This window comes from Mastomys coucha, unplaced genomic scaffold, assembly GCF_008632895.1.
Source record: "Mastomys coucha isolate ucsf_1 unplaced genomic scaffold, UCSF_Mcou_1 pScaffold20, whole genome shotgun sequence".
In the NCBI taxonomy this organism is placed as follows: domain Eukaryota; kingdom Metazoa; phylum Chordata; class Mammalia; order Rodentia; family Muridae; genus Mastomys; species Mastomys coucha.
This window is the reverse complement of record NW_022196903.1, coordinates 109931871-109947698: the sequence shown is the minus strand read 5'-3', so window position 1 is coordinate 109947698 and position 15828 is coordinate 109931871. Positions and strand designations below refer to the sequence as shown.

General features: G+C 45.7%; 1 protein-coding gene across 3 annotated transcripts in view; it reads left to right on the top strand.

Moving 5' to 3' along the window:
• The window catches only part of Tmem72 (transmembrane protein 72), a 22784-nt gene extending 7200 nt beyond the window's left edge, over positions 1–15584 (top strand). Inside the window, exons 2-5 of one of the 3 annotated variants that reach the window (XM_031383082.1) lie at positions 6638–6704; positions 10344–10415; positions 11838–11977; positions 13229–15584. In XM_031383082.1, coding sequence (XP_031238942.1) covers positions 6638–6704; positions 10344–10415; positions 11838–11977; positions 13229–13707 — 758 coding nt within the window. In that variant the 3' untranslated portion in view covers positions 13708–15584. Of the gene's footprint in view, positions 1–6637; positions 6840–10343; positions 10416–11837; positions 11978–13217 lie in introns of those variants that run through there. The other 2 variants (XM_031383083.1, XM_031383084.1) reach the window with 2 other exon arrangements.
• Positions 15585–15828: the final 244 nt, after the last annotated feature.

Here is a 15828-nt window from a genome sequence, read left to right as displayed (position 1 = left end):
GGGAGGCAGGCAGGCAGGGCAGGCAGGGAGGCAGGCAGGTAGGCAGGCAGGCAGACAGACAGACAGACAGACAGACAGATAAAAGCACTGGGCTTTCATTCATTAGTCTCTCTTATATAGTAGGGGCATTGCTTAACCATAGAGGATAACTCCACTTTGACTTTTTATGTATGTATATGAGTATATTTCAGAAGGTTTCTTTTGAAGTAGGTTTCCATATGACTTTTTAAAAAAAGTCTTTAGAGTTCTTTATCCCTTCTATTTTCTCTCTTCTACCCTGATGGCCCCTCCCCACCACAGTTTCTCCCTTCATCCCATAATTCCCTTTTAACCTTTATATCAGTATTCTATCTCTGCTTCCCTGAAAGTCACTCCCCAGGGGTCCTTACTGATTCCCTGACCCGTGTATGTATTCCAAATGAAGCACACACATCTAAAAAGTGAAAGCTAACATCATCACATGAGAGAAACATACTTGTCTTTCTGGGCCTGGATTACCTCCCTCAAAATTATTGCTTCCAGTTTTCCCCATACCTGTGAATTTCAGTTTTATTTATTTATTTATTTATTTGATATCTGACTTTTTATTTTTTTAGATATTTTCTTTATTTACATGTAAATTTCTCCTTTCCCAGTTTCCCCTCCAAAAAACAAACAAACAAACAAAAACAACAAGAACAAACCCCTGTTGCCTCCCCCCTCCCCATGCCTGCCACCCCACCCTCTCCCACTTATTGGCCCTGGCATTCACCTACACTGGGGCACAGAACCTTCATAAGGCTGAGGTCCTCTCCTCCTATTGATGATCGAATTTTCAATCCTCTACTATACACATGCTGCCAGAATAATCAGACCCCTCCATGTGCAGTCCTTGGTTGGTGGTTGAGACCCTGGAAGCTCTGAGGGTGCTAGTTAGTTCATATTGTTGTTTGTCCTAAGGGGCTGCAAACCCCTCAGCTCCATAGGACCTCTCTCTAGCTCCTTCATTGGGGACCGTGTACTCAGTTCAATGGATGGCTGTGAGCCTCTACATCTGTATTAGCCAGGTACTGTCAGAGCCTCTCAGGAGATATTTTTTATTTTATTTTTAAGAGCTGGATAATATTCCATTTCTCAAGTACACCACACTTTATCTATCTCATTGTCAGTTGAATTTATATGTGCTTTCCATTTCCTGACCATCATGAATGGAGCAGCAACGAGCAAAGGTGAGCAAGTGTCTCTGTAGTGACATATAGAGTGCTTTGGGTATATGCCCGAAAGTTATATTGCTGACTCCTATGGTAAATTTATTTTTAGCTTCTTGATAAGTTTCCACACTGATTCCCATGGTGGCTGCACCAGATTGTGCTCCTAGCAGCAAACAGTGAAGAAGTGTTTCTCTTTCCTCACATTCCTGCCAGAATTTGATGCACTTATTATTCTTTGGACCTTGGCCATTCTGACTGAGGTGAGATGAAATCTCAAAGTAGGTTTAATTTGCCTTCCTTTGATGGCTAAGGCTGTTTCTCAGCCATTTGTATTTCATCTTTTGAGAATTCTGTTTAGACCCATGCCCCATTTTCAATTGTGTTGTTCGCTTTCTTAATCTTTAATTTTGAGTTATTTGTATGTTCTAGACATTAATCGTCTGTCCAGGATATAGCTGGTAAGAATGTTTCCATTCTGGCCGGGCGGTGGTGGCGCACGCCTTTAATCCCAGCACTTGGGAGGCAGAGGCAGGCGGATTTCTGAGTTCGAGGCCAGCCTGGTCTCCAGAGTGAGTTCCAGGACAGCCAGGGCTATACAGAGAAACCCTGTCTCGAAAAAAAACCAAAAAAAAAAAAAAAAAAAAAAAAAAAAAAAAAAAAAAAAAAAAAAAAAAAAAAAAAAAAAAAAAAGAATGTTTCCATTCTGTAGGCTTCCTCTTCAGTCTAGTGATGGCACCCTTTTTACACTCATACATTCCCATTTACTAGCTGTTAATCTCCGTGCCTACACTGTTATGGTTCTAGTCAGAGAAGCCTTTCTTGTGCCAATGAGTCCAAGCATAGTCTCTGCTTCCCTTCTATTAGACTGAAGGTATTAGGCATTATGCTGAGGTCCGTGATCCATGTGACGTTGTACTTTGTTCAGAATGAGAGATAAGGGTCAGGTTTCATTCTTCTGCATAAAGCTAACAAGTTTGGCCAGCACTATTTTTTAAGATGCTGTCATTTCTCCAATTTGTATTATTGGCTTCTCTGTCAAAAATCAGCTGGCTACTGGAATGTGGGCTATATGTGGACCCTCAATTTTATTCCACTGTTCAGCGGGTATCCTTATATGAGTACTACACTATTTTTTAATATTGTAGCTCTGTAAAATAACTTAGTAGCTGGGGTGATGATAGCTCCAGCAGGTTGTTGTTGCTGTTGTTGTTGTTGTCGTGGTTGTTGTTGCTGCTGCCGCTGCTGTTGTTATTGCTTTTGTTGTTGCTGCTGTGACTGAAGATTGTTTTGGCTCTACTACTGGGTCTTTGCTTTTATACATGAAAATTTTTAAGTTACTTCCATTTTTTCCAATTTCTCTGAAAAGTTGAATTGAATCTTTTCACTTCCTCCTTGATGTCCTCCTTAGCCCAATCTTCATTCAGTAGTATGTTATTTAGCTTAAATGAGTCTGTGTACTTTCTGTCATTTCTTCTGTTGTTAGTATCTGCACCCATAGTTGTCAGACAAAATGCAGGACGTGATTTCAATTTTCCTTCATTTGTTGAGTCTTGTTTTGTGTCCTAATGTGTGCTTTCTTTTGTAGAAAGTTCCATGGGCCACTGAGAAGACTGTATACTCTTTAAGTTTTTGGTGGGATCTTCTGGAGATAGAAATTATGTCCATTGGATTTATGATATCACTTCTCAGATTCTCTATTTAGTTTTCTTCCACATGATTCAGTGGTGGAAGTAAAGTATTGAAATCATCCACTATTGTTATGTTGGAATCACTCTGTGATTTTAAATTAAATAGTCTTTCTTTTATGAAATTGAATGCTCTTGTGTTTAGTGCATCTATGTTTAGGATCATAATAACCTGTTGCTGGGTTTTTCCTTTAATGAGAATCAACCGTCCCTTCTTATCTCTTATCATTAATTTGGGTTTGAAGTCAATTTTATCAGATATAAATCTTGCTTGTTTCTTAGTTCCATTTGCTTGGAATACCCCTTTCCATAATTTTATTATGAAGTGCTGTCTGTCATTAGTCACGAGGTGTGTTTCTTTTTTAAATGTTGTTTCAGTTATTTTTATTTTGCATGCATTGGTGTTTTGCCTGCATTTATGTCTGTGTGAGAGTGCTGGACCCACTGGAGCTAAAGCTACGGACAGTTGTGAGCTGCCACGTGGGTGCTGGCACGTGAATCCCCATTCTCTGGAAGAGCAGCCGGTGCTGTTAACTGCTGAGCCCCAAAGTATTTCTTGAAAGCAGGAAAAAGGAGGCATCTAGAAACAACAAATAAACTAAAAACATGCATCTTTCTGAAAGTTGAAGGCTAGATGCTTTTCTCCTGAGGTTGGACCAAGCCCAGGATGCCCATCCTCACCACACACAGCCAGCCCTGGAACTGAGCTCTAGCCAGCATTGGGATTGGGCCCTAGCCAGCACTGTCATGTAATGAAGAGAAACAGAATGTATAGCTTGCCGAGGAAAAACAAAGAAAATCACAAAGGCAACTAGTATATAAAGGTATATAATTAATGCATAAAATATTAATAATTAAATATCCATTTCTACAAAATTACCAATCTTTAATCTTATTTTTTAAAGGCTCAAAATGAATCATTAACCTAAAATGTGCACCTTCAATTAATAAAACTCCTAGACAATAAGATAAAATCTCTGTGTTGAGTTAGGCTGAGATTTCTTAGTTCAATACGAAAAGTTCTGTCCCTAGTAAAAGAATTAATAAGATCCTTCTGATTGGATCCCATCAAGATCTCAAAACATTTCCCTTTAAAATACAGTACTGGAAGCCAACACAAAATATGTGAAAAGGCATTCAACATCATTAGTCCTTAGAGAGATGCAAATGAGAACCGATGCATATGCGTTAGGATGGCTAGAATTAAAAAGACCAAATCATTGGCAAGGCTGTGGAATTCTCATGCACTCCTACTGAGAAGGCAAACAGTGCACTCACTTGGAAACAGCTTGACAGTTTCTTCAAAAGTTTTACATGCTGCTGCCATATGATCTGGTTATTCCACTGCCAAGTGTCTGCCCAAGAGAAAAGAAGCATATAGCCATGCAAAGAATGCCTATATACACGCATGGCAGCTCAGTTCATAATATCCCAAACTAGAAGTGACCTAATTGTCCATCAGTCTGTGAGTTAGAAACAGGCTGAGCTGCATCCCCATTAGTTAGCAATAGTCAGCCATAGCTTGGTACGCACTACTGATGCACACCACAGCTGAAATCAATCTGGAGAGAACTATTGGAGTTTAACAAATAACCGAAGATGAGTGCACACTATTCAGTACTACTTATCTTCACTCACAAGAAGCATAAACTAGTCTCTAGTGATAGAAGTGGATCACTAGCCGCTTAAGGGTGGACCACAGAGAGAGAATGTAAGATTTCACTGGTGTGGTACTTGGAGGCCTTCAGGGTGATAGCGATGCCCATTCTCCTGATGTGGGGACGCTGCCATGGGTGAAGACATATGCCAGTCCTAATCAAACAGTACTTGAAACACGTGCAGTTTGTCACAGGTCAAAAATGTCTCACTAGAGCTGTCACTGAAAGTGCATGTGATCTTGCTAAAATAATGTACTTGGACAGCTGAAAACCTCAGTGGCACGCAATAAATAAGCTCTTGATGTTCTCCATCTAGGTGAATAGGCTAAGCAGCTCTGCTAATGTTGGCTGGCTATGCATCCTTACCTGAGGTCAGGCAACTGATGGCTTATCTAGACTGGTCTTGGCTGGGATGATAGGGCAATTTTGTTCTATGTGTCTCTCATAGTCCAGTGGTACCAGAAGGCTGGTAGTTGCATCGACACAGAGAGAAGGCTCAGGTCCTCAAAACACTTGCATTGTGTCTAGAAAATCCCATTGTTCAGAGAAAGTCATGTTGTTGATCCAAGAAGCAATTCTTTGCTGAAGACAAGGGATGGATAAGTCATGTGATGAGGGGGTGTGGATAACAAGAGGTGTGTAGGGCCAGGAGCATTGCAATCTATCACAGGAACTGCTACTGAGCTAAAGCCAATACAGACACTCCAAATTGTATCTTTCATCTATGTGTCGTATTTAAAGGATCTAGTAAGGGTCTGGTGATGTAGGTCAGTGGCTAAGAGTTTGCCTAGCATAAACAAGGCCCCAGATTTGCTCTCCAGCTCTGAAAAAGAGAGAGAAAATAAAGGAAGGTAAAGAAAAGAATCTAGTACAAAATGGGTGAATTCTACTGCCTGGAGGAAATTCTCCCCAAACAGACAGATTAGAAGTAAATGATAAGTGCCAAGGTTTTCTTGAAATATCTTCCAGAAGTTTCTACCAGAAATTCAGACCTCTCCCCATGCTGCTTCTCCATCCTGGCTCACCTCCGTCTGTTAGGTGGACCTCAGCACACACAGGGAGCTTCCAGACCATGCTAGGAATCTCCTCAACTTCCTCTGTTAACAAACCTTATTGTCTCAGTGAATGCATACCAACAGGTTCAACATCTCTGCCCTATACTGGAAAAAGCAAAAGCATGTGTCATGGTGGGCACAGGCATTCCATTTTAACATCTGATGGAGTGTTGTAAAGACATAGACAATGGCTAATGGAGCCATGATAAATGCTAGTCTATTCTTACCAGCCCTCTCAGGAGGAAAGAGTATGCCAGTTTTCATAGTTTTGCTTCATTAACAACTGTACTCACTGTGGACAAAGAGCCCTTCCACTCACTGTCCAACATTGCTCATTGATTTTCCTATCCTGGGTCCTACTTGAAGCCTGTTGGTGCACAAGAAACCTGGAAGTCTAATTCTTTCCACCTGCATTTGCAAAGCTCCCTCTGTTACTCTTCTAGGAGCTTAGAGGAGCTGAGGCCAACAAGGGAGTAAATATCTCCTTATATTTACAGTGAGCAACTGTTTAGATTCTAAGTGAGTGCTTTTTTGATTATGAGAGTCACCTTCAGAATGAACATCCTCCCCTGAATTCTAGGCTAAGCACCTTCTGAATTTTAGGGTGACTATCTTACGTTTGTGGAAGCCACACGTCAGCCACAAGTTCAGTGATCCAGGCAAGAGAGTAAAACTTAGGTAACTTTCACCATGGCAAGCCATAAAACACATACCCTGGCCTGGCCCAGGATGGCAAGAGCCTTGGAAGCCACCACAGAAACTAGTCATGAACCCAGCAGGCCTTAGTTCAGGCAGTCTCTAGGGCACATGGATCTTGAATGGCTTCTTGCTGTAGAGTTAGGGTATTCTTCGGGCTCTTCCTGGGTTTTGAGGGACTACCTGGAAACCTTCCTGTTCTCTTTACCTAGCCATGACTGTCAGTATACATGGAAGGGGACCACCCTAGCTCTCAGACCTCAGGAAGCCAGGCCTCAGCCAAGAGTCCTCACAGGACAATGCTGTAGAGTGGTCTGCCCAGACCCACTGTCCCGTCTTCTCTTCCCCTACAGTGTTGATTGGAGTGGGCACTGAGACCTTCCTCCGGGGGCGGTTCAAAAGCCTGGCCTTCTATCTGTTGTGAGTATGAGAACCTGATCCCCCTGCCTGCATGTTCCAGCTCACCCATGTCTGTCTCCTCAGAGTAACACAGGGTAACCCACTTTCTATGCTAATTCCTCCCCATCCAGAGGTGGAGCCATGGAAGCTGCTAAGGTAAGTCCTGGTTTGGGAAGATTTCACAAATCAGCCAGCATCCTTCCATACACTCACAGATGCATCTGCCTGCCCTTCCACACATCCACCTGTCCATCTTCTATTCATGAATCCACCTCATCCATATATCCTACCTACTAAATGAACCCATTTACACCACATCAAATCACTCCTCCATCTACCCACCCATCCACCCACCACATTTCCACCTACCCATTCTACAGACTTGCCTACTCATCTGCTCATCTGATTACTTAGTCCCTTATCCATCCATCCATCCATCCATTCATCCATCTATCCATCCATCTACCTATCCCACCCACCTATCCACACAACCATCTATCCACCCTTTTTATCCACCAACTCTATGCACCATCTACTCATCTACCCACCCATTCTAACATCTAAGAGTTCCTATAATCACTTCAATATTCAGCCAATACCAATACATATATATGTATATACATATATACATATACATAGTTCTCTTGCATGGCAAGTATACTTCATTGTCTTATGTACATTACATCATTTAGCTTAGCACCATGAGAGGCATGCACAATGTCCTAGTGGTAGAGATGGTCAAATTCAGTACTAAGTAGACAACTTAAGTCATTGAGCTAGTGAGCAACAGGTCTCATACTAAGGCATAGGACTCTGCCTCCCAAGCTGGTTCTACCTTCCCACCACCAGTCTTGCCAATATTCCTTGGCATGAAAGAAATGGCTGTGCAGGAATGTCACAAGCAGTGAGGGAGTTGGGGTCCCAGAGTCAATGACTTGGTATCTCTGCAATCCTACCCTGGGCTACTAGCTAAAGGAATGTTGGAGGCAGGATCTGTGTCCCAGCTATAGAATGTCTCAACTGCCTCTTTCTGCCCACAAGGTCTCAGGGTGCATCTTCTGACATTTCTTATCCCTCGTTAACATATTTGGCACTTTTGTGCCTGACCTTTGCCCTGGACAGTCATTCTACCCCCTACCTCAATATAGGCTCTCTGCCGCCCCTGAAAATTTTACATCTGCCACCTCCCAGCTGTGGTCCACCTTCAGAGCTCATGTCTACACTGCTAACATTTCTTGACACTTGGCTACACCTGGGGACTTCTGGCCCTCTCTATTCCCTGGCCTTCATGCTCTGTGGAGCATGCTTCATGGAGTGCCCAAGTGGACACAGCACATCTCAATGTCCTCAAGACACTGCCTCCCTGGGCCCCTCCTCTCCAAACACTGGTAATGTACCAGTGTGCTTCAAATTAGATAACTCAGATACCCTCTACCCTCAATGTTACCTCTCCCTTTGGGCTCTGCCCTTTTGAGAGGACTCAATGCCTACCTAGGCAGTCATTCTTGGGTCTATGCCAGCCTCAAGTCTCCCTGCCCCTCACATCCACTCAGTTTCTCCTCTACTGATGCCTTGCTCTCTGACACCCACAGATCAGTACCAATCCCTGTCCTGCCATCCCCTGCCCCGTCACTAACACCTTACAGGAAGTCTGAATGAGTCACTAACCCCCTGAGTCTCAGTTGCCCTCTACCCTAGGATGTAGGAAACGGCGCTGCTGAGAGTTTCTGCAAAGCACATGCCTTCGAGTACTTCTTAGTTTCATGATCTCCAAAGTTTGGGGATGGTTCCCATCTGGCACCTGCCACCGATGAGCCGTGTAGCCCTGGGCAAGGTTCCAGTCCTCAGCTTCCTCAGTCATAACTGGCATTAGTATATCTGCTGGTCATAAAAGCATTGCAAAGACCAAAGGGATTGGTTTCTATAAGGCTTCTAGGTTGTGATTGGCACATTTCAATCACTTTGCTCCTATCATTTTAAAACTAAGGGGTCAGGATTGGGCAGATGCTGAGGGAAGCAGGAAAAGGAAGAGATTAAAGACTGTAATTGCACACAGAGGAAAACATCTCTGTAAGTGTAGTTACGTTCTAAAGCACAGCCCCAAAGGCTTGTCCACATCTACTCATCTCATTGGTAAGATTTTCATTGGTGACGCCTTACAGTTGCCCCTGGTTTACAGGTGAGAAACTGAGTCACAGGAAGGCCAAGTCTCTACATACATACACACAGCTGATCAGTAACAGAACCAGCCCCATAACCCTAAGGAGACAATGGACCTGAGCCCCCTATTGCATCTATTCTCACTACCCTTCATCCCATGGGTATTCACAGGGCACTCTTCCATAAGTCCTGCCCAGGGTGGGCCCAGATCTCACATGCTAATTATACAGAGGAATCCTCTGGAAGCTTGTAGACTAGTGACTCTGCCATTGTGATAACAAGAGTTCACCAAACAAGCAACAGAGGGAAGGAGAGGCCTTCCAAAATATGGCTAGCTTGTGCAAAGGCTCTGTGCTACCTATGGGTACTCATAAAGGGATTTAAATGGCATGTAGTTTCAATTCTATGGAACAGGAATGCTCTTCAAACAAAAACTGAAGTTTTATTCACAAGGATTCTACTATATAAAATTGAGAGAAGTCAGATAGAAACCTTTGATTTCACATTTCCAGAGGAGAGTCTGATTTTAGAATGCCTAGAATATGGGCATTCTGGATCAGGTCAAACACTTTCAGATCAGTGTGTCCCAGGGGCCTTGCCAGCCTGACAGTGATAATGAAGGAACAGGAGATGCAGGCCAGTGAGTTAGAAAAGCCAAGGAGCAGAGCCTGAAGCTAGAGAGAATGGAATTGTATCTGAAAATATTTTAGGAAGGCACTTAGCAGTTCTGGGTGGGTAACTATTAGAAAAAAGATGGAGGGGTGCGGATCTTCATCAGGACCATCCTAGTTTGCTTTCTATTGCTGTAATAAAGACCATAACCAAAAGCCACTTGTAGAAGAATGGGTCTATTAGACACAGTCTATTAGAAAGGAATGTTATGGCGGGAACTCAAGGAAGGAACCTGGATGCAGGAACTGAAGCAGTGACAATGGAGGAAAGCTGTTTGCTACCTTGTTCACCATGGCTTGTGATTATTTTTTAATACAACACAGGACCACCTGCCCAGGAGTGGCCCCACCCACAATGGGCTAGGCCATCCCACATCAATCACTAGTCTAATAAAATGTCCACATACTTGACTACAGGCTGGTGTGATGGAGGCCTCTTCTCAGCTGAGGTTGCCTCTTCCCAGATAACTGTAACTTGTGTCAGGTTGACAAAACAACTAACTAGCACAGTGCTTAAATTTAAGGTTGGGCCAGCAGGCAGAGAACATACTTTCCCATGTCCACTTAAAATACTGAGTACAGGCCACCTCACCTGCTGGCCTCTGCTTCCTCCTCACCTCTCCTCCAGCCACTCTAGTCAGGACCTGTATACCATCCAGGCAGCCCTGGATGGATGTTTGATGGAGACACGAATAGATGAGAGCAGGGATCCTGGCCAGTGTGTTGGTGAAGATGTCTGGGAATCAGAGGAGACACAAGCAAACAACCTTGATAAATCCATGGCAGACCAACAGGTATGGCCTCCCTCACATTTTTTCCCACCTCACAGGTTTACAGGAGTCACCATCTCTGTGTGCGAAGGGACCTACTTTGTGGCTCAACTGTTGGGCATCTGCTTCAAGTGAGTAGCCTCCAGGAGTAATCCTTACATCCTTACGCAGCCCAGTCCCAGACAGATCCCTCACCTGCAGGATCATGGCTGAGATTGTCCTGCTTCTGGAGCCACTGTGGACTGGTTCTCCTTCCAGAAGCAGGCAAGCCGAGGCCTGGAGATGGCTTAGATCAGCACAGTTCAATCACCTGCTTTCTGTTGTTCTTAGCTGGACAGATCCAGTCAGAACCTGATTCTACCCACACTCCCTGGCAAAGTCAGCTTTCCCTAACCCAGGACATTCAGTCTCTGGGCCAGTGGCCAGGCTGTCCACTACAAGTTGAGGGCTGTAGAAGACTCGGCTTACAGGGAACAGAGCTGTGTGTGGTAACTGGCTCTGCCTCTTCCAGCATTCAGACCACAAAGGCCCCACTGTTTCCCAGCCAGCGCTCACTGTGTAAAAATGGCCATCAGTGTGGTAAGGGCTCAGACCCTGGACTGTGGCTATCAAAGTCCAGATAGCCGGTCCCCAAATGGTCAGTGAGACCCAGACCTTAGCACCTTGGGGTCTGATAACTGCCTCCTAGGCTTAGCCTTTAAGTGGAAGCATGCTCCCCTTTCTGCTGAATTCTACCTCAGAGGATTCTTGACATTGCAGGGATGTGCAGGAAGGTTTTAGTCTCAGAGACTTCTCTGCATCATCTCCCACTATACAAGGACTTGTCTGCTTTGTGTGTGCACATGAACATAATAAATACACCCACAGACTGACACCAGATGGCGCCAACAAGCTATACCAGGCAAGGTCCTGTGGACAGTGATGCTCTGAGAGCATCAAAGGTCCAAGGACAGGCATTGTCCTTCTTTGCCTCTAAGGAAACCTGTAGGCCGTGTCCCTGAAGAAATCTGCTCAGCATCAGGGCTCTGCCTTTACCCTGGATGATCCCTGTGTGTCAGTAAGAAAAAAGAAAAAAGAAAAAGAAGCTTTTCTAGGCCTGTTCTGCCCTGTGCCTGGCAAGGTACAGCAAGCAGGATGCAGCTGAATCCCAGTCTATTTATTCTTTGTGCAATGTGCAGCGGTCCTGGGATGATGGTTCTTGTACTGTACTGTTACTTGTACATTAAAGACTTCCCCCAAATTCCAAAGACGTCCATCAACTTTCCTTTGCTGTTAGTCAAAACCATGGCTAAAAGCATGCATGGGTTGAGGGGAGCTTTTTAGAAAACCTATGGACCTTCTGGGAATGGCCCAAGCAAGCCTCCTAACCATAGAACCTACCCAGAGGCCAGGGGCCTTCTGTGACTCCAACCCTGTAGATACTCCATCAAGGACCATGGCAGCAATCACAGATTCTGCAGGGCTCAGCCCCAGGCTCCCACAGGTTTCTGTGGAGCTGGGACTTTGATGTAGTGATTTCTACTAACCTGATAATGCTGAACCTCCTTCCCCAGGTGCCAGCCAGGGTCTCTGGCACACAGAGCAAAGGAGAAGGCCCACTGGCTGGGCTGCTTCCAGAAGTTCCTGGCCTACATGCTGCTCTCAGTGGCCTGCTTCCTCCACCCAGTCCTGGTCTGGCATGTGACCATTCCAGGTAGGAGCACCAGGGGTAGTGGACATATGTGGGCACAGACGTGATCTAAGTAGGAGGTCCAGGTTCTGTCTCTCAGAGCCCCGACCAGCCTGTCTACTCTCTCTGACCCAGTATGTGAGCATGACTGTCAGAGGTCCACTGTGCTGACTGAGCAGCAGGAACATCCTGAGGTGAAGCCATCTGTATGTCGACATCCAGAGGTTGGACTTTTGACAGGACCCTGGGTTGTCTTCTCTAGCCACTTTCAAAGAATGAGACGGCTAATCCTCAGCCCAGACCCTTCCATATCTCTTGGCTACCTACCCACTCAGCTCTAAGCTCCAGGCTTGGGTTAGGAGGGCACACTAAAGATCATGCCAGCTTATCTCCTTCTGTTCCACCTCCTAGTGCCCTGCAGGATGGCTCTATTTCTAACCCCAGAACTGACATTCTCACCTCTACACTTCTGTCTCTTACCTTCTTTTCTATAGCCCTCCTCTTGAGTCCTTCTTATTTATATATGCACTGCCCTCCCAGAACTGAAATACCAAAAGATTTCCAGACTAAACTGTAGGAGGCTAAGCTCTCTTCTTTAGCATAATATGAGCCATGGCCCCTGAAAAAGTCATAGAAGGATTCACTCTGACATTGAGTGAGCCACAAGCCCTGCCCTCTGAAAAGGCAGAGTAAAGAGACCCTGGAACTGGTGGGCACTGTGGTCAGGTTCTTGGCTTCCCATACATGGGCTGTGCTCCTTGCAGGAGACTGTAGCAGAGAGTCTGCAGACTGGCCCAGATGATTCATGGGCAGTATTCTCTGTGCCACTGAACATGAAAAATTCACACCTCCTCAAATTTACTGGGTGGGGAATCTCCACATTTCTGAGAGTGAGAAGACAGCCAACAAATTCAACATCCCCAACAGAATCCATATCTAGCAAAACCATTACGCATGCCTGCCCTCGGTAATCCATCCTGAGAGGGAAGCTGAGGGTGGTAACGAAGTCAGTACCAAGACCAACTCTCCATATGAAGGGGACATGGGGCACAGAGAGCAGACAGATCCCTTCTTTGGTACCCTGACCCCACATAGCACTGGACCTCTTTGAACCTTTTAGCCTTGTCATGCCATCGTGTCAGCCCCTGACTCTGGTGTGGGTGTGTGCTGGCTAGACCTATCAGGGTGCGGAGCATGGCTGTAAGGCTTGCCCCCTCCTCTGGTTTTCCTCCATGGCTTGTTATGCTGTGTCTTGACCTCCCAGATCTTTTCCAGGCTCCATGCTAATCATCACTGGCCTGGCCTACTTCCTGCTGAGCAAGCGAAAGAAAAGAAAGGCTGCTCCAGAGATGGCGCCCCCCACAGAGCAGTACACAGACCCTTCCAGCAGCGTGGTGAGCACCACAGGCTCTGGGGACACTGAGCAAACCTATACTTTCCACGAGGCCTTCAAGGAGGGGCCTGGCTCCTTCTTCATCCACATGAAGAGCATCCTGAAGGGGACCAAGAAGCCACATGTCCTGCAGGCTCAGGAGACCCTAATGGAACTGGCGCTGGAGCCAGCTGACTCCTTGGCCAAGAAAAAGCAGGTCCACTTTGAAGACAGTGTGGTCAGAATCATCCCATCCCTCACTGAGGGTCTGGGTGATAGTGACAGTGGGCCAGAAGAAACCAGCTCTGACACAACCCCCATCATCCCTCCCTCCCAGACCCCACTCTTTCTGCCTTCTCTCATGGCCACTGATCTGTTCTGAGCTTCTCAGCTAGAGGTTTGCAGATGGATGGGCCTGCCAGAAGACTCCTAATAGCTATACAGTCCCTTCAGGGAACTAAGGATCTCCACTGCTCAGCTGCTCACATCCTAGTGGTTGGCTGTGCATTCAGAACAATGAGATAGTGTAGCAAGCCAGATCTGTGGTGACCTCCAGCAGGGCACAAATGAAGCTTTGCCACGTGGAGTCAACACAGTCCCCTTCTTGGCAAGGGGTAGAAAAAGAGACCATTGGCTTCAGACTCCACAAGGCTGCTGGCCCAACTTTCTAAGCCCTAAAGGAACAGAAGACACGAGTTCACCCTCGAACCCAACAAAGGGTTTAGCCTTCAGCAAGAACTCTAATGGTGTGTTTTGCTTGTGGTACAGCCTACTGGTGCCAAAGGCCCAGGGCTATATTGGCAGCATAAGCAAGATTGCTCAGAGAAGATATGAGAAAGGAAGATTCGGATCTCAAGTGAGAGCAGCCTGGCAGTGGGCTACATTCTCAGCATACTCTGGGACTGGGCTGGACAACAGGCATTTCAGAATCACCAAGGAAAACAATACCACTCTGTGCTCACTGCCAGGAAAGCTGACCAGAAGAGCATCTCTCATTCCGGAAGGATAACTCAGGGCATCCTACCCTCCCTTTGCTTACCCCCTGTCCAACTGTATGGGCAGTGTTCAGAGTCCAAGCAGATGGTATAGATGGTCCAATCTAAAAGGGTCTGAAAGCCCCTGACCATCTGTAGCAGAAATAGCTAGGACATAGCATGGAATAGTCATTGTAGTTCAGGCCCCTAGGGGACTGCCCCCAGAAAGCCACACTGCACAGGGAAGTACCTCTGCCATGCTTAGATACATGGGAGTAGAGCCTCTAATAAGGAGATGATCATTCAAAATAGACAGGAGGGTAGGAAACAGAGGGAAAGGCACAGGGGAGAAGGTAGTGAGCCGGCAGGCATGGCTGCATCCTGGAACTAGAGAGGTGGCAGTGAATTTGAGTTAGCTATTTCTCAGTAAAAAGATTAGCAAAATGCCTTTTAATTCTAAATAGTAAGATTGGTCCACAGGATTACTGCCAGGAAAAACAGACATGTTATTCCTCAGAGCGGACCCCCAGTGAGTGAGCAACGGGAATTAAGAGTCCTATAGTTTGTGTCTGAGGAGGGGATGCACTTCAGGGCTCTCCAATGGGTAAGCCTCAAAGCATGCGCTTTATAGTCTAGATGAGGAACATGTTCGTTGTACAATGATCAGCAGCTATGAGGTCTTTGTTGTTGTCTTCTTTGTTTTGTTCTGAAAATGTGTAGAAATGAGGCAACCTAGAAGTCGGTGTCAGCCAGAATCCCAGATGGGCAGAACACTTTTTGCAATAGAGGATGTGCTTGCTAAGATTGTGAGGAGTGAAGGCAGAAAGCAAGCCAGGAGGCCTGGAGTAGGTAGGTAAAGTCTACTCCACTCACCCCTCAAATCAGAAGGTAGATGGCTGATGGATGGCCATGGGGGCATTTAAGCTGTTTCTTTGACCTTTTCCAATGAAGAATGTTAGATAGTGCAGTCAGGGGAAAATAAAATATATGGAATATGATGTGTGGGTGGGTATGAACTTATTACTATGGGAACCTCGCAGTGAGGAAGAACAAGAAAACACCACCAAGATACCATGAATTTGTGTGAGGCAAGGCCAGTGCAGACCCAGGAGGTGGTTCTTAACTCCAGATTGCAAGACTGGAGCTCAGAGAGCAGTACTTCCAGCTGGACTGAGGCCAGAGGCAACAAATCCCTAAACCAAGAAGAGCCAGGATCTCTCCCTGTGTCTCTGTATTAGTTACTTTCTGTTGCTGAGATAAAATACCATGAACAAAAGCAACTTAAAAAAGAAACAGTGTAAGCCAGGCGGTGGTGGCACATGCCTTTAATCCCAGCACTTGGGAGGCAGAGGCAGGCAGATTTCTGAGTTCGAGGACAGCCTGGTCTACAGAGTGAGTTTCAGGACAGCCAGGACTACACAGAAAAACCCTGTCTTGAAAAAAAAAGAAGAGGAAGAGGAAAGAAGGAGAAGGAGGAGGAGGAGAAGGGGGATGGAGATGGGGAGGAGGAGGAGGAGGAGGAGGAGGGG